The 10470-nt window shown below is 41.0% G+C and overlaps 1 protein-coding gene across 6 annotated transcripts; it reads left to right on the top strand.

Moving 5' to 3' along the window:
• The first annotated feature begins 2276 nt into the window (after positions 1–2276).
• Positions 2277–9252, top strand: LOC146251610 (deoxynucleoside triphosphate triphosphohydrolase SAMHD1-like). 6 transcript variants are annotated; one of them, XM_084679508.1, is made up of 14 exons: positions 2277–3115; positions 3216–3376; positions 3461–3576; positions 3861–3931; positions 4406–4555; positions 5764–5864; positions 5968–6076; positions 6167–6258; positions 6496–6611; positions 6723–6850; positions 6934–7005; positions 7216–7320; positions 7454–7579; positions 8242–9252. In XM_084679508.1, exons 1-14 carry the CDS (start codon positions 3071–3073, stop codon positions 8272–8274), a joined length of 1425 nt encoding a protein of 474 aa, XP_084535634.1. In that variant the 5' UTR covers positions 2277–3070; the 3' UTR covers positions 8275–9252. The 6 variants fall into 6 exon arrangements, with proteins under 6 accessions (XP_084535634.1, XP_084535636.1, XP_084535638.1 ...); XM_084679510.1 differs by having other exon boundaries at positions 2278–3115; positions 7934–9252; XM_084679512.1 differs by having other exon boundaries at positions 2279–2994.
• The last annotated feature ends 1218 nt before the right edge of the window (positions 9253–10470 follow it).

The raw sequence follows: 10470 nt of genomic DNA, 5'->3' as shown, positions 1-10470 counted from the left end.
AGATTCTAATCAGAATCTCAGCAAAAAAAATTGTTGAAAAGAGGACAATCTACTTTATCATAGATTGACACAATTTTGTTTTGTTTTTCTTGTACTGTATGAAACCAAGCTGTAACTATAATGGGGCTGAAAACATTGTTAAGTTTGTATGAGTTGAGGAGGGCACTCAGCTCTACGTAGTTTTCCTTTACCCTTCAACGGCTAAATTCTGCTCTGTGAGCTTTCACCCTTTTAAAGTTGATCCTGAGCTTAGGGGGAGGGTGGACAGTTAACATTCAAAGACAGAAGTTCACCATCATGAACTGGTCCAGACTCCAGGATGTGTTGCAGCCAGGCATGTTCTTCAGAAGATCTGATAGTCTTAGAAAGGGGGCCTTGCATGTGTTGATCGAATAAAATAAAAAGTTTTGCAAACGGCATGGTAGTCAACAATTCGTCAAAAACGTTATTTTTACTGTAATGCAGGATAACTCATAGGCCTAAGAGTGTTTATTAAATGTTGTCTCTCTGAAAAAATGATAAGGCTATTTGTTTTGGTGAATGATTAGTAAATGATTAGTGAATGTATCATTATGTCATGACTTTACCTGGTGAGGCTCATTATTATTAACAAAGGATGAAGTATCGTCTCTATGAGGTCATGATTGTTTAGTATTGGTGCTGGACAGACCACAGACCATCCACACTACGATGGTTCCGTGGAACAGTTGCACAGTTACTAATAGGTCAGATATAGTTGCTGAAGGAGGGCTAATTCAAGTAGTGCTGTAAGCAAATATGAGAGCACCAAAATCTTAAATGGCGGTATCTTTTCACTAGTTCTCCATGTTCTGCTTAAACCCCGTAGTTCCCGATTCATCTCGCACTCCTACAGTGGCTCAGTCCAGTTGCAGATACCTGGAAGCTCACAATGCACCATTTTTGTAAAGTGTTAACAAAGAAGTGTAAAGGAATGACATCTCTACTGCTAATTAATGCCGCTACAACAATCAATATCTCAAGTATATAAAATGTGTAATGCTTAACACTAAAACATAGATCCAAATGTGATCAATTGCTTTAATTAAGTCTGTGGAGAGTAACCCATGTCATGTTGAATGCAACGTTTGGTGTGAGAAGGAATGGTGAAGGTCAGCACGCTGACTAGGGAGGCTAAATGGTGAAGGTCAGCACGCTGACTGGGGAGGCTAAATGGTGAAGGTCAGCACACTGACTAGGGAGGCTAAATGGTGAAGGTCAGCACGCTGACTAGGGAGGCTAAATGGTGAAGGTCAGCACGCTGACTAGGGAGGCTAAATGGTGAAGGTCAGCACACTGACTAGGGAGGCTAAATGGTGAAGGTCAGCACGCTGACTAGGGAGGCTAAATGGTGAAGGTCAGCACGCTGACTAGGGAGGCTAAATGGTGAAGGTCAGCACGCTGACTAGGGAGGCTAAATGGTGAAGGTCAGCACGCTGACTAGGGAGGCTAAATGGTGAAGGTCAGCACGCTGACTAGGGAGGCTAAATGGTGAAGGTCAGCACACTGACTAGGGAGGCTAAATGGTGGAGCCCAGAGACGGGTGTGAGCACAAGGGAGCCTCTCAGCTCATAGGAGTGTCGACATGAGAAATAAGTTGATGCTTTGGGCTGTGGAGGATGCAACACTCTGCTCTTGAAAGTCCAGACCATAGTCTGTCCCACCTGTGGATGTACAGCCAACCCTTGGATGCCCCGTTCCCTTGGAGACTCAACCCCCACCTTCCCCTTTCTCTCTGATCATCAGGACCTTGGGATGGTCTGCTCCCTTAAGCAAGACTTTTCTCACAACGGCCTTTGTCTATTTTACTCTATGAAGCGAGACATTGGTAACATTGACTGGTATCGCCGATCTACATTTAGACACCATGGTGTGTTGTGTTCGTTGTTTGATTGCATAATTTCTTATCAATAAACTACAAAGAACTTGGTCTGGCATTTAACCTGGTATTCTTGTACTCCTGATTTGAACCTCAACAGAATACCTAACCACGTAGCCTAACCAAAAACAGCCCTAACTCAAATATCCTATCGAGCGTTTGTTCCTGACATAAAGTGTTTCCAGAGATAAATCGCTTCGTGATTGCAATGTAGCCTATCATGGGCAGCTTACCTTTTCCCTTTGTCACTGGGTGAGGAACCAAACGAAACAAAAATCACTATACCTACCGAGTAAAGACGACTAAAAAAGCAACAAAACACACACAAGGACAGATCGTAGCCTACTGGGAAACTGGACAAATACGAAAGTTTCCATTCACGCGGAACAGCCAATGGTAGCACAGAACAAACACGGTATGGGTAACAAGTCGACAAACGAGCGGAAGACAGGTGAAGCCTGAATGGGAGACGGACAGACATCTGAGTGGACGAGTACATTCGCGTTCTGACAATGATTGGGGTTTGACAAGCCAATCACAAAGGGACACTTTAAGAACAGGAGGAGCAAAACAATTGCTGTCCTCCTGTTTTTGTTTCTGAGAAGAGGCTACATCTTTTTCTAGTAGATCGGGACTTGGAGCATGGCAGTGGGCTATCCGATCTCTTCTTATGTGGCATGACGAAGGCATGCCCCAGCTGTTTTAGGTAGATTAGGCGACGTCAGCCATGTTCTGCAAATTTCTAATCTGGGAAGTTCCCATCCAGATGATGACGGCATCAGCATCCACCATGTTCCTAATGACGCCTTCACTTTGTCGTTGGTACATCCGTATGTTCTTCTGTTCTCCATATTGAAAAGAAGAAAGAAGAAGTGATCTTTATTCGTAATGCGATTAAACACGCACATGTTCAGGGAGCGGTGACACCGATATTCTTTCTCTGCTATTTCCCATCGTGTTGTACTTCCGATCTGTTCTGCATGTTTTGAAGTGTTTTGATGTGTGTTTGCCGAAGAATTACAAATATTGCGTCTGACATATCGGTTGTGATGCACTGGAAACGCTTCTGCCAGTAGCCTACTCAACCAATCCTAAAGGTTCGGCGCTGTAAATTCCTACATATAGATGAAAAGTTCCTGTGGTTGAAACGCTCGCAATTGCGAGTTGGGGGTCATGGTGTTTCCCAGCACACAGTGTCGTTTAGAGAGTTGTTCAAAGGTCTGTTTTTATTCCATCACCACAATTGATGTTAGATAAAGAAAGTTATAATTAAAAGCGAAAAATTCGAATTATTCCTCTTTTTTTTCAACTCTTTCAGGTGTTCAACGACCCAATACATGGGCTTGTGCCAATGCACCCTTTGCTGGTCCGCATCATTGACACACCCCAGTTCCAGAGACTTCGCTACATTAAGCAGCTTGGGGGGGTCTGCTACGTCTATCCTGGGGCGTCCCACACCCGCTTTGAACACTCCATAGGGTAGCACATTCAAATGATTTAGCGATGATACTGGACGATTTAGGTCTTGTTTTGTTTTAACTGGTTGTGTGTGTGTCGGTCTAGAGTGAGTCACCTGGCAGAAAAACTGGTCAAGGAGCTGATTGATCGGCAGCCAGAACTTCAAATCACTTGCAGAGACATGCTCTGTGTGCAGATTGCTGGCCTCTGCCACGACCTGGGTGAGGAAAACACACACACTCAACCTTGTGTACTGGTACTCACTATGAACTGAACTGCAGAGTTCCATTTCAAGGTGTGGCAGAAAGTGGTGAAGATTAAATGTTGTTTTCACTCTCTCTCTTTCCCACTGGGTCATACAAGACTCTTTCTGACTTGATTGTGTTTTGGGCTCACCTGTGAGGAAGCTCATGTTGTTTCTCAAGATGTATCTATTCCCCTTTCTCTCACACAGAAATACTGACTTTACAATCTCTCTTTCTGTACCTCCAACATGTTTTACCAGGACATGGCCCTTTCTCCCATTTGTTTGATAAGATGTTTATCCCCAAAGTCTCTAGAGGAAGGAAATGGAAGGTAAAAACAGTTCTGTCTCTCTTTCTCAAAACCCCAAATTAATATTCATTATAATACACAGGCAAACATATAGGGGAATGCACTGGCTTTATTTGTGTGTGTCCTGTTGTTGTCAACTGAATAGTTTTTTAAAGCCAGTGATTCCCAGATGTTTCATAATGAATGGAGCAATTGCAAATATCTGGTCTTCTTTGAAAATTGGTTAAATTGCCTCTGCACTATTATTTTAGGTCAGATATATTTGCATTCACAACAACAAAATGTGACTCATTTCAAGTTAGGACAGGGATCCAGTCCCATAATGTTAAACTGTAAAGGTGCAGGAAACCATTCTGATTTGGTTTCTCTGTATTTTGGTTGTCATGGTGAAAGACAACCAGAAAAAAATAAATGTGTCTTTACAAATGTATGTTGGGAAGACATGTGTATGTGCATATGATTCCATTTTGTTCACCAGAATCCTCTTTTCTTCAGCACGAGGATGCGTCCGTGGCCATGTTTGACTACCTTGTCGACCAAAATGAATTGAAGAATGTTATGGAGCAGCATGGTCTGGTCCTGCCTGAAGACCTGGACTTCATCAGGGAACAAATTGCTGGACCGATTGACAAAACTCCTGGGAAGGTATCAGTGACAGCAGTCAGTTTTGTTACAATAAATGTAGTCAACTACTCCAATCTTCCCCTCTCGACCACAAGGTTCCTATCCAGGAATACAAAGGCTTGTTAATTATACAATTTAACGTGCCAAAACATGGTTGAATGGCCCTTTATTGAATGGGATCAGTTTGATCCCATTAAATGTTTAACACCTCTTTATACATGATTTATATATTGACCATTGATTATTTAATGGTTTTTCTTGATTTAATGGGTAACTGGGTGAAAACAATATTAACATGAAATGTTTTCAATGTCCTTGACACATTGGTCAAGAACACATGGTAATTTTGACCCCAGGTTGTTTTAGCTTTATAAAACAGGATAATATTTGGGGATAATATTGAGGTTTCAATCTTCAAAAAACGTCCCTCTGTTTTAGAGCCCTAACTTAACATAACCATACCTGTAGTATTGCGAGACCCACTGATAGTTTCCAGGACATGGAAGAGGGGAAAACGTCATTCTCGTGAGGACATTGATAGTTCACCCAACATGGGAGGAGCAAACATAAAACTTTCTAAACCATTTCTCTTGCTGGTTTGTGGGCTCTCTCTTCAAGCTGTTAGGGTATTCTGAAGTGGAATTGGGTATTCTACTCAGTCCTCCAATAGTGAGGGAGAAAACCAAAGGCAACCACAAGACAAGGAGACGCAAAACATTTGGACTCATCATTATTATTTTGTAATTTATCACCCAACCACTTAACACTCCAAACTAATTCAAACAAATTATCCTACACGAGAGACACAAAGAAAACGGCACATGTATAGAAAATGAATAGTGTCTTACTCTCACATCCTGTAGCTCTGTTTGATTGTAGCTCTCTATGACAGTATGACAGGTCACTTTCAGAATTTTTGATTTTGTTTGCCCTCCATATCACTGTGTCAATTAAATCAACCTAATACCTAGTTAGCTATGTTCTATTATGTAGACACAACTTTCATAAACAAGTGACCTTTAAATAGATCTATAAACACATCTATTGCTCACTTTATCCAAAGCAGAGTGAAACACAACATCTGAAGAGGCAAAATATTTAAGGGAAATTAAACAAGTGTAGGCTATCAGCTGGCTATTTTGCTAGACACACTGTCAGCCTAATTTGCCCATAATCAGTCTTAAGACACCCCACAGAGGTCAGTGAGCATTGTTTTCTGCTGTTTCCAGTGGCCTTACAAAGGCAGACCAGTGGAGAAGTCCTTCCTGTATGAAATCATAGCCAACAAGAGAAACGGTGTTGATGTTGATAAATGGGACTACTTTGCCAGGTATGTCATGCTTTCAACCACTTGTTTGTCAAAGTCGTTCATAGGTCTCTGAAATGGCATTCCTAAACATATTCTTATCAATTGTCTTCTGTCAAACACACAGGGACTCCTACTACCTAGGTCTTCAGAGTAACTTTGACCATGACCGCTATATAAAATTTGCCCGAGTCTGCGAGGCGGATGGGGAGTCTCAGATCTGTGCCAGAGACAAGGTGCTACTTGTAGCCAGGCAAACCCTTTATCTTCAAATATATAGAGTATGACTTCTAAGGTTCACTGTACTGATGTCTCTCTCTCAACAGGAAGTGGACAACCTGTATGACATGTTCCACACCAGATTCAGCCTACACAGACGAGCCTACCAGCACAGAGTGGTCAATCTCATTGAACTCATGTGAATATTGTACAGCAGGGGCTCACACACAGCTTCATGTGGGAAGTCAAATGTATAAATAGATGGTGGAGACCACCGTTCAATCAATCAATCAATATTTATAGAGAATGTTTGAATACATCCATGGTTGAACAAAGTGCTGTACAAGAGGTCAAATAAAAGTTCACTCTTAGATGTAATTGCTACATTGTGACTCAGATGTTTTCTTGTCACCATCAATTTGCTTTGGCTCTCCAGGATTGCAGACGCCCTTGTCAAAGCAAATGAACACATCAAGATTGAAGGATCTGGGGGGGAAATGTTCAGAATGTCAGAGGCCATAGATGACATGGAGGCCTACTCTAAACTCACAGGTTCAGATGAGCCTCATACACTCGTTGCATTTTCTCAAACGTGCCGGGGATAACAAAAAAGGTAGACCAAAACCTGTCTCTCTTTTTCCTCCTCTCTCTCTCCTCATGTAGACCATGTGTTTGAGCAGATCCTCCACTCCTCCTCTCCTGAGCTGGCAGAGGCAAGAGATATTCTAGAGAACATCACCCACCGACATCTCTACAAGTTTGTTGCCGACTCTCGAAGGGAGGTCTCGCAGGTGTGTGTGGGGTATCAAGGTAATGGGTTCAAGTTGGTCATCATTTATTTGAAGCCAAAGGAGTAGCAATGTCTTATTTCCAGGTCCAGTTTGAGGACTGGGCACGTGAAGTGGCAAGACGCATGAACCTGGATGCAAATGACTTTGTACGCAGCGTAAGTGTCCACACTTTGGCCCTTTAAAAAAAAACATTTGAAGACGTATACTGCATTGCTCCAAATGTCTTTATTGGTGGAATTTAGTCTCTTTGCAAAGAGTTCATTAAAACAATGTTGGATGTCATTTGTTACCTTGAGGTGGGAAAACTGAGGACCTGGGTCTTTTATCACTCAGCCTATGATTCTACCTGTGTAAAATTGCCTCAGGTCATCAGAATGGACTATGGAATGAAGGAGGACGACCCCATTGACCAAATGCGCTTCTACAGTAAGAAGGACCCTACCAAAGCTTTCAAAATCTCCAAAGACCAGGTCAGACCCATACTGATGTCAATAGAACCTCCTACCACTCACTTCTATGGTTAGATGTACAGTATTGAATGAACTGGAACACGAGTGTGGCACTACTGAAAGACATGTTCAAACCAACTGTTACCTCTACTAGGTGTTCTTCCTCAAGCCCAAGAGCTTTTCACAGCATCAGATCAGGATCTACTATAAGAAGGAGACTGATGAAGAGACTATGAAGGCCATTAAGGATGACTGGAGCAGCAACTTTCCCAAACCACAGGTAAGTGAATCTGTAAATTAGTCAAACAAACATACTTTATTTCATACTGCACATATTTCATACTGCACATATTTCAATACATGAAGTCCCTCATAATAACACAAAACTGTGTATGAAGTTTCAGAATAGTTTATGAAACAAAGCCTAGCAAACCAGAAGCAGATTTTTTGTGCATGCTTCAATGACCCAACCAAAACAGAAAAAAGTTCCCAGTCTGGGTTTTGCCAAAAGACCAAATCAAAAAAGCCCTACAACCCTTCTCAGGGGTGTGGTCTATTTATCTTTTACTTATTGCTTTTCCTTTATTGTCATGGCAATCCACATGATTGAACTTAACATGGTGGTACATGGCAGTGTCCTTTGTAGGTGTCCTGAATGTGAAGGTGAATGTGACATTGCATCGTGCACACACAAAAGATGTCTACAACTGGTAATTTCAGTTAAATGCAAATATCTCTGTTACTTTTGAATATACAGTATCTGTTATTGGTGAACACCCTATAGCAAGATATTAATTCCACTGGTGTGCTGATTAACAACAAATTAACCTGGTGGTTAATGACAAGTTACATTTAGTAGTTTATCCAAAATTTCAACTCCACATATAAATCTATTATAGTGGACATAATAGGTTCTACTTTTTGTTTCTAATGTGAAAACAGGCATATCAAGTTTCAGAATGTTTGGATACATGACGTGGAAATGGCAAGACTTTACAGTGAAGTAAACACAAGATACACTATGTTTTCTTGCAGACTAATAGAAAGCATTTTTTACAATACCCTTTACTCAAGTGGAGAGACTTTCCTGTAGGCCGGTGGTTCTCAAGCTGTGGTAGCAGTGGTACTTGGACCTAAGAACGCTGTAGAAATGTTTGCAGATATTGGCCAAATGTATGTAGTCACAAACAAAGAGATTGTTTGGTAGGTACTGTAGCTAGCTAGAATGTTTTGTATCATGGTTTCATAACCCACTTTTTAACCCCAGGATGAACCCCAGAATGAGTGCTGACCAGAACAGAAGATCTGGGGGTCATTCCAGAACGTGGGTTTAACAAACTGTGAACCTAACCCTGAACTTGGAGTTGATTTACCCTAATAAGGGAAACTTCCAGAAAAGTTGATTTTAATTAGGTAAATCAACTCTGAGTAAGTCCACTCAGAGTTAAGCGTGGGTATGAGAACTATTAAAAGCCAACATCAATGGAACTCTGATACTAGGATCCACCATGGAACCTGAAGACAAAAAACATTGTCCTCCTAGACCTCCTAGACCTCCTAGACCTCCACACCTCCTAGTGTGGGAAACAATTGCTGGCCGAGTCAATGCATACGTGTCCTTGGACAAGGCACTTCACCCTACTTGCCTTGGGGAGAATGTCCCTGTACTTACTGTAAGTCGCTCTGGATATGATCGTCTTCTAAATGACTAAATGTATGTATACATGGAACTACACTGTCTTAATATTACGGGTGAAAAAGTGGTGGACTTATAAAATAGCATGTCGATGTGTAACTTGTGTCATTGTTAAACTGCTGTGTCTTGGAACTGCACCCAAGACTTTCACCCACTGGTGCACTTGTGTACATGGTTGAGTGACAAAACGGATTTGATTTGTTTTAATGGAGATGATAAAATGATGAAGTAAAAAGGTCAGCCCTGTTCAAACTTTATTCACTTTCTGCCTTTTCTCCAACATTGAGTTGTCATCTCTTTCATGTAGTTAAGATGATTTTTATGTAAAAAAAAAAAAAAAACAACTCAAGATTTAAGAATGGTTTATTGTTAGATGGAAATGAATTGGAACGCAAGCATCAGAAGTTTTTATTTGTGTTTTTTTGGGGGGGGTAGAAGACATGTTGATTCTCTCTGGGATTTTAAACCACGTTATCATGATTGTAGCCTACATATTTAACATTGACTATTCTAATATTTTAATGGATATGGTAGTGGGCTGAGCCTGTCTGTTATTCCAATGACAGTTTACCCCGAGTGTTATTTTAGTGTTTAAGTTTGTCTCCCTCTACAGGTTGGTCAATCGCCCCAAATGTGGCTTACTGAGTGCTAAAAGCTTTTCTTGTCGATTAGTTCTTGGGATCCTGATTTCTTTCCACATTTGTTAGTTTTTTCTGTACCTGTATTTTAATCTGGAACACAACTGAATAACATACATTACATAAAAAATACATTTTTTATTTCAACAACAACAATTGTGGACATTCCACTTCTTGAGCCCCAGCAGTGACATGGCACGTCCAAACATTATGTATGACAGCAGGAAACCCTTTGGTCAGCTACCAACAGGAAACAGTTGAAAATGGCACACCTGGTGATAACCAGGGGTAAGTGGGTGATAACGTCGATCTTGTAACACAACCTTCAACTAACCAAGGTAATTTCACATTGATTCATCCAGTACATGTCACACAGAGTGGTAGGACCCAAACATGGGAGAGTAGGCAGACAGGGGGGAGAAGCCAACTCCCTGAAATGACTGTTTGTGAAGAAAAGAATGGTGGCCTCACAGAACTAACAATGTATGGTACTTTCACTTTCAATTGATTGTTTGAAAACGTTTTATGGGATATTCTGTACTAAAGTTGCACATTATACATTTATAAGGGTCTTACACATCATATGTTATTATTGCATTTGTATAGATTTGTATACATTGTTATAGATTTTTCTTTAAAAACTAAATAGTTTTGGATTTATGACCCATTGTCCTTTTTTCACTACATGGGAGATCCCCCCGCCCCGTTTTACTTTTTATGGAACTAAGTAACTTAAAGTACATTTTAAATGTATGGCTGATCTGGCCCCCACCCCGACTCCGAAACAAAAACACAGACGTCACCGTCGACAACGGTAGAAATGTCAGCATTTAATTG

The sequence above is a fragment of the Hypomesus nipponensis genome, chromosome 18 (assembly GCF_054491055.1).
Source record: "Hypomesus nipponensis isolate SF chromosome 18, ASM5449105v1, whole genome shotgun sequence".
NCBI classification, from domain to species: domain Eukaryota; kingdom Metazoa; phylum Chordata; class Actinopteri; order Osmeriformes; family Osmeridae; genus Hypomesus; species Hypomesus nipponensis.
Note: the sequence above shows the minus strand (reverse complement) of the source record. Positions and strands in the feature narration are given on the sequence as shown.

What these genes read in the sequence shown, in the direction of transcription:
- LOC146251610 (XM_084679508.1), top strand. Translation starts at nt 3,071, where the DNA reads ATGGTGTTTCCCAGCACACAGTGTCGTTTAGAGAGTTGTTCAAAG. An exon ending in TGGCCTCTGCCACGACCTGG is followed by an intron (nt 3,577 to 3,860) that starts GTGAGGAAAACA and finishes ATGTTTTACCAG; the next exon opens with GACATGGCCCTTTCTCCCAT. An exon ending in CTCGAAGGGAGGTCTCGCAG is followed by an intron (nt 6,851 to 6,933) that starts GTGTGTGTGGGG and finishes TCTTATTTCCAG; the next exon opens with GTCCAGTTTGAGGACTGGGC.